General features: G+C 49.0%; 1 protein-coding gene across 1 annotated transcript; it reads right to left on the bottom strand.

The window, feature by feature from the left end:
• Window positions 1-6,969: 6,969 nt before the first annotated feature.
• Window positions 6,970-15,767, bottom strand: PROC (protein C (inactivator of coagulation factors Va and VIIIa)). Its single transcript, XM_010152655.1, has 8 exons — window positions 15,701-15,767; window positions 15,175-15,335; window positions 14,223-14,247; window positions 13,569-13,679; window positions 12,716-12,856; window positions 12,258-12,367; window positions 11,264-11,381; window positions 6,970-7,538 (listed from the first exon to the last, which is right to left on the bottom strand). Exons 1-8 carry the CDS (start codon window positions 15,765-15,767, stop codon window positions 6,970-6,972), a joined length of 1,302 nt encoding a protein of 433 aa, XP_010150957.1.
• Window positions 15,768-16,509: the final 742 nt, after the last annotated feature.

The raw sequence follows: 16,509 nt of genomic DNA on the forward strand, positions 1-16,509 counted from the left end.
TCTAGGCCTCTCTGCCCGTACAGGAGGGGCAAGAAAACGCCTGGAAGAGCCAAACGCTGCCAAATGCACCCGTTTGTGATCCATCTGCCCACGTTACCTTTTACATCAGGACAGATGGAAAGTACTAGGTGGGGGCCACGTTTGTGAGAAATGGACTGAGGGGTTTTTTTATACATTTACATGAAAAAAGATCATGTTTAAGTGCTTCGGTGTAAAAAGGGCAAGAAAAGCCCTTGGGGGAAAACGAATTACGATTCAGTTTCCACGTCATTTTGGCTTTTGCTGTAATTTCGTGCCTCGGCCACTTGAACGCACCCAGTACAATTACAAGAAGAGAATTCCAGGGAGAAGGGGCCCCCGCCATGACCGACCCGCAGCGCGGGTGCCTGTAGCTGGAGTTCCTGGACTCGTTACCGCCCTGGAGTAACGAGCAGAGGTCACTCCCTGTCCTCTCCTGGGGCAGGAGGGGCGACGGCCGCGGGCCGCCCCCCGGGCTGGCAGGGCTGAGCGCGGGAGACCCGCTCCGGGGCGGCGACACCCCAGCGCGTCACGGAAGAGAAGGCTGTTCCAACGCCTGGACCTTACACAACCAACCCGCCCTGTGGCGGCCAGGGACGCCGTGGGAAGCCCGTTCAGCTCAAGTATCCCAGGAGCAAATCCCAGCTTTAATCCTACCTTCACCGTCGATGTGTCTGTTCCTGTACTGACCTTTTTCACAGTTGTCTCCTCCAAATCTTGGGGGGCAGATGCAAAAGTAATTGTAGTGTCTTATTTTGCAGACTCCGCCGTTGCTACAGGGATTTGTACTACACGGATTTAGACCTCAGAAGAAGAAGAAACAAGGCACAGGGTCATTCCAGGAATTAAGAGAAGCCTGGCTTGAGACTGCCATATAACTCTTTGTACCCAGAAGGGACACAAAAAATAGATCTTTTTAGAAATTCCTTTTTTACCTACCTTTGTAATTGAACCAAAACTCCATCTGCAAGAAGAAATCACAAATGAAGAAAACAGTCAATTAAGTGGGCATAGTGGTTACTGAAGATGTAATTTGGAAAAGTGGGGTTTTTAGGGTGCATGTAAATGAACATTTTGATTAGAACCATAAAATACGTTCTCAGAGCAGATCTGATGATCACCATGCAGCTCGCTTTCATCTGCACCAGGGACCAGCCAGAGCGCACAAACTGGGTGGTACTGGAATGCAAGTTAAACTGAGGGCTTAGATCCATGAACACTTAGATCCATGAGTGCTACAGCCTGTGGCACCAGCCCAGGAGCGTCAGTGACACCCCCAGCCCCCCTGCAACGCGCCAACGCAAGGTCCACAGTGCCAACCGCTTCACTCTGAAGGGCCCTCTCTGCTGCGCTGCTGCGCAAGAAGACATCCCCCAAGCAGCTCGGGCGAGGTCCAAGAGAAATCAGGCACCTCTCAGAAACTGCAGTTCCAACTCCTGCTTCCGCAGCAGGTCCCCGGCAGAACGCCTACAGCCCTGCTTCCCAGCGGGATGCGGTATGCTGCCGGGCCCTGGGCTCGAGGCGCTCCTCCCCTGTACTCGGAGGGTCTGAGGAAGCAAGTGGCCTCTGAAGATGTCAGCATCACATTCTGGATCCAGGCTCTCACAGCAACAGGCTCTGGATACTTGAAGGAATTGTGTTTAATGTTTACACAACTGAGGAAGTGACATCTCACCAGTGCCCTGAGCCACCCATCCTGAGTATCCGCCTGCAGATTCCACAGGCACACGCCTGTCAGGGCCAAGCAGGGAGGCTTGGGAAGGACCACCTACAGCTCAGTGTGAACGCCGCTATTTCTCCTAAACCGAAGTTTCTCACCGTTTTCTCCTGCGAATGGAAGATCTCCTTAGCCTCCTCAAATGAACACTTTTCCTCATTGCACTCTCTCTCCAAGTTCCCTGGACAAATCTCCTCCAGAAAGTAGTTAGCACGCTTATGGACTTTCAGCACCTCGTGCGCTTCGTCCTTCTTCACAAACACTAGAAAAACAGAAGGGAACTGCTGGTACTGGAAGACAGCACACCGGCAGCGTTACAGTCGCAGTCACGCATGCTGTCAGCTGGGTGAACAAAAACAAGGGGAGCAGGAGTCTACGCAAACAGCACAAGGGAGAATAAAATTAGTCTGTGTTCCAACAATAGCCACTAGCAGTTTCAAGCTCAAAAGACCCACTTCTGAGACCTGCAGATTAGTGCAGAAATCATTTTGTATTACACAAGACTCGTAAGTATTGCAGCTTCTCCTCTGGCGGCTGGTTATGTTGTTCTGCCTAACAACCCTGATTCACAACAATCCTTAGCAGCCTGGCTAAGGTGTGTGCAGGTGGAATAAAGCTGACGGGAGAGGTTGGGTTTGGTGTCAGCTTTGTTAGATATTCAGTGACGGAGACCCAGTGCTTTCCAGGTAGCTACTGTGGCCACAACAGGCCAAACAACACTCCTTCACTGAAAGAAACATGTAAAGTGCCAGTTTTGCACTTACATTTCACCTCCACTTCACTAAACTACCTGCCCTCCTCCAGCGATGGCTTAAGAGCCCTTCCTGCCGATGAGCTGAGGGCGGAGAGGCCAGCAGAGGGAATGAGGCAGCAACGTCCTCCCCACATACCCCCTGCAGCTCCCCAGCACGTCTTTGCCACGGCACCTCTACCCAAAGCACAGTGCTCCCAGGCTTTCCAGGCAGGGGGTTCGGGAGGCAAGCGAGGGCTCCCTCAGCCCTTGGGCACACACCACTACCACGTGCCATCGTGGGTGAAGATGGAGGGGTTTGCCTTTTGGTTGAATCTCCAGAAGCGCGTCCCCTGTGTCCAAACCCATCCATCTGACAGACTCCAAAACCGCTGTTCGGAAGCGTTTTAAGAAAGGTCCCTTCGTACTCCCGCCAAAGGCAACTAAAATTGATGCAGCCGATCACTTCGCTGTGCTTCTAGTCATGGTCCAGTGTCCCAGAGAAGTCAAAACCCTCCAACGAGGAACCCCGTTGTGGAGATGGACCATGAAGATGCACATTCCGCTGCAGGATCACTAGCTATAGCAATGATGGAAATTCTAGAATAATATTACGTGGCTTCATTTCTAAGCAATTCGAAACAGCCCACAAAAACCTCCTGGTAACAGGGGAAGCGTCTTTCACTTGCATCCGTGAAACTGCCCTTCCCCACTCCCTGGGGTCACCACTGAAGGATTCACCTACTGCAGGCAGGTGTCCCACAGAGGGTGTGCCTGTTGGAAAGCCTCCTGCCCCACAGATCATAGAATCATAGACTGGTTTGGGTTGGAAGGGACCTTAAAGCCCATCCAGTTCCAACCCCCCTGCCATGGGCAGGGACACCTTCCACTAGACCAGGTTGCTCCAAGCCTCATCCAGCCTGGCCTTGAACACTTCCAGGGATGGGGCATCCACAGCTTCTCTGGGCAACCTGTTCCAGTGCTTCACCACCCTCCCCAGTAAGAACTTCTTCCTGGTATCTAATCTAACCCTCCCCGCTTTCAATTTAAACCTGTTCCCCCTTGTCCTGTCACTACAGGCCCTTGTAAAAAGTCCTCTCCCAGTACCCTTGTAGCCCCCTTCAGATACTGAAAGGCTGCAATAAGGTCTCCCCAGAGCCTCCTCTTCTCCAGGTTGAACAAGCCCAATTCTTGCAGCCTTTCGTCATAGCAGAGGTGCTCCAGCCCTCTGAGCATCTTCGTGGCCTCCTCTGGACTCGCTCCAAGTGGTCAATAGATATTGAAGGCTCCACAGCTGGATGCAGCACTCCAGCAGATACCCCTTCTACTGCTCTGCCTCCTCTGCAAGGACAGCCAGCGTGACTCCCGAGACCCTGTGCATTCTCGCGCCTGTTCAAAGCTCTCTGAAGCCGCTTCCACGCCGTGCGCAGTCGCTGCAGTAAAATCAACGTGAGGTGAGAGAACACGTGTTGAAAATGCCCAGTTTTAGCTTCCCACATGGGACAATTTTGTCATGCAAAAATAATTCAGATTTGGGGTGCAGGCTCACAAGAGGAATACTTTTCAACAGGATAATGGTCAGAGTAGGAAGTTAAGAAAGGCTGATTTCTCTTGGAAATATATGAATATTCAGGTTTTCTTGTGCACTTCAGGATTTGCTGCTTCAACCCAGAGGACTTGGTGTTAACGCTGTTGCAGTTGAAATGCCAAGATTGCCACAGTAAGACAGCAAGTTAAAAAGATGATCCAGAAGTACCTACCTGGAAATGAAAAAGGGCAGCTGCTGCTGGAGCACATCAGTAGGAGAAACATCACGAGGGAGGAACTGCGCTCCATTTCAGTGAGGATTGACAGCACTCTGACTTCCTGCCGAGGGAAAAGAGAATGAAATTGGCATATTGTCACAAAGCCACAGGTGAATTAGCCTGCAAAAATGATGAAGGAGAAGCGAGAAGGGACAAAAAAGGCAAATTCTACCCCGCTCATGTGGATCTGATGCCCACTGTTTCTCCAAGGCACACCGATGCTGCACACTACAACAGGAATCCCAACAGCCCGCAAGGCGTTGCGCGGCGTGACCCGGCCCAGGATGTGGTGCAGGGTCTGATCCAAAGCCCCCAGAAGGAACAAGGCAGCTGCGGTGAACACAGGCCCAAACTGAGCCACAGCCCCAGCAGCCGCCTTGTTTGGGTAGCGAAGGGTCCGCGGCTGCGCTGCACGCCGCAGGCAGCGGTTTCCGCCAACGGCAGCTGCTGCGCAACCACTGACGGTCTTGTCAAGACCGTACGCACAAAACCCAGCGAGGAACCATCCTCCACACACCTGGCAGCACAAGTGACAAGACAGAAGTTTGTATTTCTTCGTATTACCTTCCCAGGTTAAATAATTTACCAGGACTCGACAGCACATACCTCTTTTCTACCTGTATCATTTTCCCAAAACCAGGATCCAGAATGCATTTGCTTTACACAGAACCGTCCCATTATACTCACTTTTTTCTTTTCTGTGTTTTTAGGGGAAGACAGGAAAGAGATTTGGATGTACACCAGGAACAGCCCTGAGGTCAAGAGGTTGATTATTAACCAGTCACAAATATTGACAGAGGAGAGAGAACCTCCTGGATTCTACGTAACACATCTGAAATCCAAAATCAGAGGAAAATTCTGTATTTCTGCACACACATACATGTGTGCATTAAAAAAAAACCCAGAAGTCCTTAAAAGCATCCTCCCAACAATAAAAGCCACTTGTTTGCAACAAATTTCTTCAGGAAGATCTGGCATTCTTAAGAGATTTGTGACACTCCGTCACCTTTCAGTAGGGGAGCCCAGCCGATGTGGCAAACGCACACGCTGCTCTGTAAACATCTGTTGAAATGCGCAGAGCTGAGTGTGGAGGAGGATTCACAGCAGTCGCCTGCGGGAAGGCAAATATTGCCCTGTCCCAGACACAGCTATTCACTGACAGTACGATTTGATTTCTGCCTTTAATTAGACCCGTCTTTGACTGGCTTTGAGCTCAATAACGTTTTGCCTTGTAACGCAGCGCCTAGCCACGTCGGCCTTCTCCGAAGCATGTATTCCTGGTGCAGGCCCTGGCTGGAAGGCTGCTGTTCAAAAGTATTGTTCTGTAACATTCACTGATCCTCGAATCCAGTCCCAAATCAAAAAGGGGAGGTGGAAAAAAAGGAGAGACAGAGGGAGCGACACGGAGAGATGGCCAGCTGTACTCTTCAGTTTCAGCTCACCTCCAACACGAGCCCCTTACCCCGACTGGTACGTCTTCAGTGGGTGAATCAGCTTAGCGCTCGCTCCCTAAGCAGGCAAGCAGCCTGCAGGTCAACAACACTACGCCCACGAGCGTAGGAGGTATTCAACCTCTTCGATGACACCGTATTAAATTTCTTACGGGTCCTAATACTGTTTTGTTGAAGCTGAGGTTTTCCTCACTTAACAATCTCATCACAAGAGCAAACTGAAGTTCTTCACTGATCCCAACACGGGTCCAAATCCTGACTGAGATGCTGGAACATCACTATGGCAGAATTAGTTTAACTTTTTTTTCCTACAAGATCAATTATATTTAGCAGGCATAAGTGCAAAGATTAGAAACAAGAATAAATTGTGATATTAAACTTCCTTTTGACTACTGTACGTCCTATGAACCTCCTGGTGCTACATATCTTTATTTACTGAGACACACACGGACCTACAGACCGAGCTGCGAACACAGGTCCATCCGTCAGTATTAGCAGGGTAGCCTGCAGCTGACGGCACTCACTAGAATGGGAATGAACAAAAGCGACTGCTTAGCTTGCTAATTAGATGAGATTTACAGACCTTGGGATAAAGAGAGCATGCAAAAGCTTGGAACGAAACCTCTTTTAAGTAACACACAATTCCCACTGACTTTTAAGGAAGTCTGGGGGTAAAATCACGCACTGAGTGTGCAAAGAATAGAAAATACGAACAAGTTCTAGTGACTTCCTGAATCACCTTCACCTGTGAGCACTGGAGCAAGATGTGAATGAGTGGAGGCAGTGATGACGTCATTAAAATCTCATTGTGTTGGAAGAAAAATTAGATAAATACAGAGCAAACTAAACTGGTTACTGTGGATAGTATGTTGGAGTAAAGCTGAAATGACAGAACTGTATCACTCCCGTGACTGTTACAACACTTTCCTCTGTCCCCTCCTGCCCCCCACCCCAGTCCTTATACACTTGTTCTCTACAGTGCTGTACAGCATCTCAGCCTAACAGCGTGATTTCTTGCCTGTCAGACCTGAGTAGGACCATGCGACAAATAAACAACATAACCTGGAAACTAACCCACGTGAACAAGGTAAAAAAGAAAACAAAAAGTAAGGAAAAAGGATAGGTACCAAGGACAACAGTACACAAGGTGAACATCTACTCCGTATTTAATACTGAAGATCTGACAGTACGTTACACGGCACTGTCATGAGCACATAGCCACAACATTCCAGACCCTCAGCTTCAGAATCAACCCTTCCAAGCAGCTGACATCTCATCTATGTGGTGCTGGATCCACTCAAGGTACTGACTAACTTTGGTGTAGACTCCAAACTTCTCCTTTCTTCCACAGCCTTCGCCCCAGCTCACCAGTCCTACCAAAAACCAAGTATCCTTGTATTTAGTGATCATAGGGCCTCCACTGTCCCCACTGCAGGCATCTTTTTTGTCCCCTAATCTCCCAGCACACAGCATGTTGTCAGAGACAGCGAATCTCATCGCCTGGGCACACTCATTCCGGGGAACCATGGGGATCTGAATGTAACTGAGGAAAGTAGAGTAATTGCTGTTGACATCACTTGTGCTGCCCCAGCCAGTCACCACCATCTGCTTCCCACTTCTTGTCAGGTCCTGCTCTGCCAGGTCGCGGGTGGGAAGACAGATGGGGAGCACGTATTTGTTATACATCGCGGGCTCAGCCAGGTGCAGCATGGCTATGTCATTGTCGGAGGTCTCCTTGGTGTAATTTTCGTGCCTCACATGTTTATCAACCCAAATGGTTTGCTCGTCCGGCTCAGTACGGAAACGGTGGAATTTACCTGGAAGAACAAACAAGAAGATGACAGATGCTACCGAATCTTCCTCACCTTGACCACCAAGGCATCTGGGTTACGCTGGGCTTTAGGACTGCACTTCTACCTCCCCTGTAATGTAGACATTTGTCCATTTTATGTTACAGGTTATCACTGGTTTTACTAGAAGGACAAATCTGCAAACTTTCTGTGTTTGCCTAAACTATGAATACCTACAGAACTAAATGAATCGGTACGGTCACCAGTTGAGTGCCTACATACTGCCCTGTTGTGTTGGTATTACAGCCCACTCGTGCAACTTGAGACATCTTCAGGAGGAAAACAATCTTCTTGGCGTCAGCACTCAAAGCTGGGAGAGCAAGCACACGGCAGAGAAGACGTTTACAACAGTACATGAGATTTCCGCTGTGCAACCAGTGCCTCAATGAGCCAACTTCAGGATTTTCAACGTAAAGATGACTGACTGGCAAGGCTATTCCTTTCTGAAATCTTGCATCTCTATTTAAAGGAACTTTTGACTTCTTAAGACTTCTCAGTTGTTATCTGTACTACATCATAATGGCCACTTTGTGGGCCAAGCAGCTATGGAACAGTAAGCAGGAAACGAAGTTTAAAAGGGCCAGAAAGGCAAGAACCAGTCACTTGTGACAGACTGGAAAAGATGGAAACAGATCTCTCTGATAGGATGTGAAGAGAGAGCCCCAGGAATAACTGTCAGTGGCTGTCCCATTTCTGAACTGTGCTGTTAATTTAAGCTTCCTATCAAGGCCTGTTTCAGTACGCACTTGATAAACACACTTCTTTGGAGAACAAGCGATAGGACAAGAGGAAACAGCCTCAAGTTGTGCCAGGGAAGGTTTAGATTGGATATTAGGAGAAATTGCTTGACTGAAAGGGCTGTCAGGCACTGGAACAGGCTGCCCAGGGAGGTGGTGGAGTCACCATCCCTGGAGGGATTTAAGAGACATGTAGAAGTGGTGCTGAGGGACCTGGTTTAGTGGTGCTCTTAGCAGTGGTAGGCTAATGGTTGGACTTGATGATCTTAAAGGTCTTTTCCAACCTAACCAGTTCTATGATTACAGCTGCCTGCGGTTTTTTCTATAAAAGTGTCAGTGTCTGCAAGAGCAGGGACTTTATGATCCACAGTAGTTCCAGAAATAGATTTTTAAAAGACCCCGTAAGTCCAGCTTTGGATCTTGGGCTTCCAGACCAATTATTTCTGAGTCTCCTCTCTTGCTCCTCCGCAGACAGCCAAAGGACATTCACACGTGGCCGCAGCAGATGGCTGACACTGCTCTGACGGGCACCTGTATTAAGCAGTACCAGGAGGACTTGCTATTCCCAAGCCATCACTCACAAATCTGGTTTTTTCCTGCTGTCATGACCTCTGTCTTAGTGGTGACAGTGTCCATAGCACCCTTGGAGCACGTTTCCTTGCTACCCACCCCGCGGCTGCTGTGGCTGGGGGCTGACTGGCAGATAAGGGGCAGGGGTTTATTCCTGTCTTCACAGATACAAAACTCTGCTTTAGGTCTTGGAATTAACTCTGGACTCGAAGGCTGCCAGATCATCTCCTGTGAGGAAGGCAGTTCAGGTGGGTAGGAGCACTTGCTGCCAGGCTTCACGTGCCCTGCACACAGCATGGCCATCAACTGTCCACATCCCCGGACCCCTATGAACAAGTGGGTGACAGCTTTCGCACCAGTGCTACTGTAGCAACAGCTTCCCCGGCCCAGCAGAAGACCCTTTTCACTTCTGGTCATGACTACTTCCTTCCTCTGTTCTCAAATCCATCTTCTAAAACTTCAGCTACTCTGAGACTTAACTCAGACACCAAAAAGCCACTCGAGTCTGCTCCAAGGCTCCTCCCCAAGCTCAGGCGTACAAACCCAGACGCGAGCTTCCCCTCCAGATTTGCTCGTGTGGTCGGGAAGCGGAGAGCTGCAGCGGGACGAGCCCAGGACAGTGCTGGCTATGGCAGCCTGACAGAGGCAGGTCGAGTATCACCTCTGCAATCTCGGTACGAACTCCTCCATCACTGGCTGGGAGCTCACATGTGCCCCCGCAGACACGGCAACGTCTCCATCCAAAATTCTGTCCCATGCTTCTCACTAGATTTCTCTAGCGTTTAAAGCATGAGTTTTTCTGATGAGAACTGCTTTTCTGGTGACAGTAAAATGCCCAGAAGATACATGTAAAAGGACAACCAGGGCTGGGTCTTAAAAAAGTTTCCTTCTGCTTGACCTGGAATGTCATTTGGAGAAGAATCTCCTCTCTCTTGGTCTCAGGCTGCAGTCACTCTGTCCTGCACACACCCTGCAGCAGAGGACCCTTGTCACCACAGCAGTATCGCTCAAGGCTGAATGAGAAGGCCTCTCCCTCTCGTGTCACAGCTCAGTCCATGACCACACCCCTGCTTCTTCCTCTGATAATAAAGAAGGTCTTTTGGGAAGCTAGGACAGCAAGGAAAACTCGAGCCCCTACTGCTGATCATCCTTACACTATACATGACCCTGTATACTCACCTCAAATTTATGTGAGAGAGAGGTGAGAGATGTCCCATGTTTCATTTAAGTAAAAAAGAAATCTCTCAAATCAGGGTTCTCAAGTTACCGCCGACACTTTTCTTCATGCACTGAAAATCACTTTTAATTTGGACAGCACAAGACTCTTGCCAGATCCCACCCCTCCTTTCTTTGCTGCAGAGAGATCTCTGGGCACGGCTATCCCAGCTGGAAGCTTGTCAGACTGCACAGATCTCTACCAAGACCTGCAGCACAAGGCCAGGGCAGAGTAGTTTAAGTGCAGCCTCAATATTCCCCTAGCTACAGTCTTCCTGCTGGCCTATCCCCTTCAATGTCCCCACGTGGAAAAGGTGGCTATTCCGGCACTAAGAGGACCCAAGGTTATGCCACGTGCTTTTCCGTTCATCCTTGATGCTGAACAACGGAGGATGCACAGAAGCACATCTATACGTGTGTGCCTTATTGCCTCTGGCCTCGAGCATCTGCACATCCACGGTGCGTACGGAACGCGCATACAGACAATGTATTTGCAAGACGTGCCACAGTTACTGCGAACAACCTGTCTTCTCACTGACAGAAAGAAAGCAGTTGAGCTGTTTGGCCTCTGCCACCAACGGCAGACAGAAAACACTACTATAAATAAAAGTTCTACTTAGGTGTGACTGGAACACCAACTATTTGTGTCTGTGAAATCAGGAACTGTATTTGACACAGATATTTCTCACGCTTAAGAGCAGCAATGCCAGTAAAGCCAGTGTTACCATTCTGCAGCACCTCTCCTCCTTCTCTGCTGAAACTCTCCGAAGTGACGGCATTCAAATGTATGCAAAGGCAGGAAGAGGCCCTACCACATTCTCCTCCAGGGATCAAGACTTTTTTTCAGGATTGGGATGACCTTAAATATTTTCACCGCTAGCAAAACACAAGCAGAAGAGACCAAGTCTTTCTGCTTTACAGACAAGCAGCAGTGCTCAGAAGACATAAGCCCGCTTCCATAATAATGCTGAGAGTGGCTCAAATGAAATCAGATTTTGACTGAACTTTTTTGCTTTGTGCTAAGGTGCATATTAAATACTTCCTAGACAACCTACTCCTACAACCAAGGACTTCTGTCTTTATAACCTGCTAGTCTTTCTCCTGAGACGACAAACCTTAGGAATGAAACAGTTATATTTTAAAAAACAGGGACAGACTTTGTTTCCATACCAAGTTTTACTTTGAGCCCCTCTTCTCCCTCTGTGCAGTGCGCTGCTGTCAGGACCCAAGATGGATGGATGAGAACACCCCCACACAGAAATTTCCCTTTGCTATTCTGCAGCATGATCTGAAACGAGAAGAGAGAGGTCTGACACTGCAAGGAGCGTGGCTCACATTACTGCACACATTGTCCTTGGTGGCTGCAAAACGCCCAGATGCATCAAGCACCAAAGCATGTCCCGTACACTGAAGCCAAAGCTCTGCAGTGGGACAAAACCATTATGAATAAATAAGGTCTCTGTGGAACACCTACAAGAAAGTTTTGAATATTCATCCAGAATAAGAGCTGGATTCACCCAAATCAGCATGGAACAGTGCTGGTCACTGACCTTCGGTACTTCAAAGACTTGAAACCCAGAGCTCAAGCGAGGGGATTCTTGTGTCCACAGCACACCAGAGACAGTGCATCATCTCGGGCTGCCACCCTCATGCTACAGTGCAAAAGTTCCACAGTAAGCCCTGCAAGGTCTCCCCGTTCTCTGCGATGGCCCAACCTGCTCTGTAAAGCTCTGGCACGTTTTGCTGATGAAATCTGCCAACTCAAAGTTATGACAGATGAGGCTTATAAGAACAGATCCATGCAGAAAAGGGGAGATGACCTCACACTCCCACCGTAAGGATGTTCCAGGAGCTGGAGCGTGCATCACACAGCAGGAGCTTTCCCTAGGATGGAGCAACAGAGCAGGTAAGCATCCTCACTACTCTCTCTCTTGACATTGCTGGCAAGGTAAGGTAAAAACCTTGGCAACAGTAACAAGGGTCAAGAGCCCTAACAGACAATGAACTATTTTTTCCTGCTATTCCAAGTTTTGGGTTCCTTTTGAAAAAGCTTAGCATAGGGAATCTTAGCTTCACTGTAGGAGCCTTTCTGGGGCAGCTATGCAGATGGAGCTGTTTGGGAAAAGCCTGAACTATTTGTGGTGCAAAGCTCTTTTGTCCTTACCTGCCAAGGGCTGACTCCCCTTCTTCCTATTTTTCCCTCAATGAGCCGAATATTGATTCCTGCTTTAGTTTCAATGTAGTCCATTTTCACTCTTCCACAGGGGAACTCCACTACAGGAGATGCAGAGAAGTTAACCAGCAAAGACCAGAGCACCCAATACAAAACCTCTTTCTAAAGCATTCCTCCCATCTTTCTAACCTAGGCAACATTATTCTGTGGCTTCATGGAATTCCCTCAATGTTTTGCAGTGGAGGCAGTTTCCTAATTCCCCTGTGTGTCTCCACGAGGCAAACACAGTTGAAGTGGGTATGGAGTTGGGAAATGCAGGCAAAGCGTGTGGAATGGACGTTTTGAAAGCTAGGACAATGCGCAGTGCAGACAATTCTCCCATAAAAGCCTTTTACTTCATGTTTGAATAATCCTCAGTCAAATCTGGACTACAAACATCCTCCTCTTACCCACAGGCTTGCACATGGTATGGTCGTTCATCAGCTGATACCCAGACGCACATCTGCAAGAGCGGCACTGGTTGGCAGGGTCATCCTTACAGAAATGCTCGCACCCTCCATTACTGACAGAACAGTTAGTGTATTTGACCTCTGCAGAAAAAACGAACAGCAAGAGAGACGTGAGAAGTCGGAAAGTCGAAGAGTGACAGGAAGGTAAAGTGGCAAAATGACATCGTGTTTCAAGGGAGCAACAGCTGACAATGGACTCGGGATGACAGTTGTGGGCTTTAATGGCACTCGGGCCCTGAGACAGCAAACAGACCGTGGCCTAGAATAAGGCAGTAGGCAAATGGAGAAAACAGATTACTGGCAGGGCAGGTAGACTGGAGAACAGGAAAGTCACTGTCACTGAGCGCAAGTCACAGAGTGCAAAGCGTTGATGATACGTGACAGACATGCTCAGCCCTAAATATGCTATCCAGCTTTTGTCCAAGGGAGAAACTGTCCCAGTAATGACAATCAAATATTTGCAGTGGATTATATTCTCCCCTGTATTGTAACAAAAACCCCTACCATCAACCCTGTGCTGACAGTTCTAAAGTAACTGAGAACCCTGCTTTAAAGAATTATTTCCAGTATTTTTGAAAAATTCAGATATCTTGAATCTCCAAACCTCTCCCACAACAAAAAGTTCATTTTGCTTTAGAGAAGTGCAGATAATCCTTTTAGCACCTCATGAAGCAGAAGAGAGACCACATTAGCAAAGGAAGTGAGTGTACTGTGCAATGACAAAAGTGTCAGTCCCTATTTGACAGAAATCCCTGTCAAAAAGTGTTACTTTATAGTGGATTAGAGGCATTACCATAATTGCACAACTCCCCCTCCCAGCCTTTGTTACAGATGCAGGAAAATACTCCAATATTGTCCTTGCAGATCCCGTTGGAACAGGGCTGTGGGTCGCACTGATCTCCATCTGAAACAGAGGCAGGAAAACTCATTCCCTGAACCATGCAGAGCTCACAGATCAAACATTAACATGACCAGACCCCAGACTCAAGCATCACCCACAGTTTCTGCCACCGAATGGCGATACCTCTGTGGTGCCAGCCCAGAGACAAGGGTGTTTGTTTGGGCTGTGAGCTGCAGCTGCAGAATGAGCGGAGTGGGCAGAAGGGGAAGAAAGAGCAAAACTGAGGCAGACAGGGATGGGGGCAGGTTACTGCCGCCAAGAGCAGGGGCGAGGCTCCTCTTTGGAGCATGTCAGGCAGGGTTAGAGGAGCAAAGAGCACTTTTCACCAGTGCCTTAGCTCTGGGGGGATGACTGATGATAGGCACAGATGCACCTCAAGTGTTTTACGAAGGTTGCTTGTATGACAGGACAGGAAAACATTCTTTGCACGTCCCACACAAAAGAGAATGAGAATTTGCATCAGTGTGCGGTACTTGGCAGCAGCAAGGGCAAGCACCACTTACTCTTGAGAACACATAGAAGTGATTAGGGAAGTCTTTTACTTACCTACATACTTGCTCCAAAAATCTCGCTGTGGAGAAACAAAACTTACATTAAGGCTAGAAGCAGATTTTTATCAAGCAAGGGATTTAAAGTGTATGGCCAACAAAGCACAGCACCCCAGTCACCAGCATCAGTCTCCTTCTTGACAGTGTAGCGGCTGGCACTACAAACCAACAGCACCGGCCAACCCACGCTCACGTACTGCCTGTACTCCGCACAGATCCCTGCCCTGCTCGCAGACCCACCGGCGCCACACCCCCTCAAAATCCCCACAGCTCCTCTGTTCTCTTGGCACCCAGTGCCAGGTAAGTCACCTGTGGTGCTGAGCACCCAATCAGACAAAGCGTGGGTGCTGTGAACAAAGACCCCACTCCACGCTGGGTCTGAGGGACAGCACGGACTGGTTCATCCTACCCCGTGAGCTTACTCTGCTTAACACAATGAGAAAAAGTCCAAGCCAACACGACGCAAAGGAATCAGTGACACTGACAATGAAGGCAGTGTCCATTGGAAAGATGAGGTTTGGAGAAGGAGAGAGGACCTAGTGAGAACAGAAATATTTGTCAGGCACAGGAGGGGGACGGGAGAGACAGGGAAAGGCAGCCAGGGTTAGCAAATGGACAGCAGAGAGCAAAGGACTGGAAGGACTGGGAAAATATCATTGGCAGCAAGAATAGCCAACAGGGTCAAGCAAGGATTACCTGACCAGGACGCAAACCTCACAATTAGCACAGGTGGGACATGCACAAGCCGAGTTTTGTGGCCCATACAGGTGGCAACTTGACAATCACTGTAACAGAACTATATTCAAACCCATGCCTACACCTTAGGAATCAGGAGCGATGCATGTGCAGCGCTGACAGCAAGATCCCCTATGCCCTGGACTGTGATACTTCAAGAAAACAAACAATTGATGGGGTAAGGCCCACATTCACCCTTAAAAAAAACAGCTTACTGTTGCTTCCTTGGTCTCAAATATCTCACTGGCCTCCTCAAAGTCACACCGTTCCTCAACGCACTCACGCTCCACAGAGCCTGGCTTGAGCTCCTCCAGGAAAGAGTTTGCTCGCTTCTGGATTCTCAGGACTTGGTTTGCATCTTTATCGCTGTAAAATACTGGAAAAAAAATGTGAAAGTACAAACAGAGAAAAGAGCTGGCTGAAAACTGGTAGTGGTACTTTACCAGAGCAGTAGCCCCTCTCTAGCACAGCAAGAGAGCCTGCCCCAGACACCCCGGGCTGCCGGTGCCGCGCTGCAGAACAAGCCCCAGCCTCTGCTCTGCGATACTCGGACAGCGCGCAGGGCTGGTGAGGGCTGTGACCAGTCATCACGGCCCAGCACCGTGCCTTCGAACCTCTGCTCGCGGAATCCAAACCCCCCAGGGGGAGCGATTCCAGCCACTGCCTGTCACCGACAGGAGCAGGAACCGCGCTGGCGGTGACTGGAAGGGGGTGAAAGGTGTCTGTACAACGCACACTTACTTGAGGTACCACAGACTCGTGAAGAGCCGGCAGCCAGCAGCACCCCTACGATGACGAGCTTCCACATCCCGTAGCAGGAGTCACCTAAGGAAGAGAAGGTAGCTGTGCAGAGGAGCGCACTGCCCAGCTGCACGACCCCCACCACGCAGCTGGTTTCTATTCAAACAACTCAGCCAGCGCCTTCACTTGCTTCTCTCAGCAGCTCCCTCGCTCAGTGCTGTGCTGTGGCTTTCTCCGATTCCGACTCTGAAGAGGCCCTCCAGACGGGTTTGCTAGCTCCCTTTAACCCACACACAGCTCCCCCAGAACGTTTCTTGTCCTCCCCTTATCGCCAGACATTTCTGACAAGATTTATGCTCTGTTCCGGCAAGCTGTACTTCCCAAAGGATACAGTATTTTTGAAGCACTTACTGCTTTATTCAATGTGAATCAGCGTGATCTATTCTTCTGCCATGAGCTCTGCTGGAACTTAGTTAATCCATAACTTCAGATATTTACTCTTTGGAGTGACATGAAGTGGTTTCTTTGTAGTCATTAAACAAACAGTGCTCAGGGGGAGTTTGACAATTCAGGAGAAAAGTGAAGCAGCTGAGGCATCCACTCTGCCTTTTTCAAATCTGTTTTGTGTTTTGATTCTCTGCCAGGTAGAAATGGTTATATTTAGTTTGTAAGTGTAACCACTCGGTGCTGAGGTCTCTTGAGAGATCCTACCACATTCTCACAGCACGCAATCACCCAAAAGGGACACACACTGCTATTTTTAAGAGTCCTCCCACTTTACTTTCTCATCAAAGGTTCCACAGAACCGC

This window comes from Eurypyga helias, unplaced genomic scaffold (genome assembly GCF_000690775.1).
Source record: "Eurypyga helias isolate BGI_N326 unplaced genomic scaffold, ASM69077v1 scaffold10575, whole genome shotgun sequence".
Lineage (NCBI taxonomy): Eukaryota > Metazoa > Chordata > Aves > Eurypygiformes > Eurypygidae > Eurypyga > Eurypyga helias.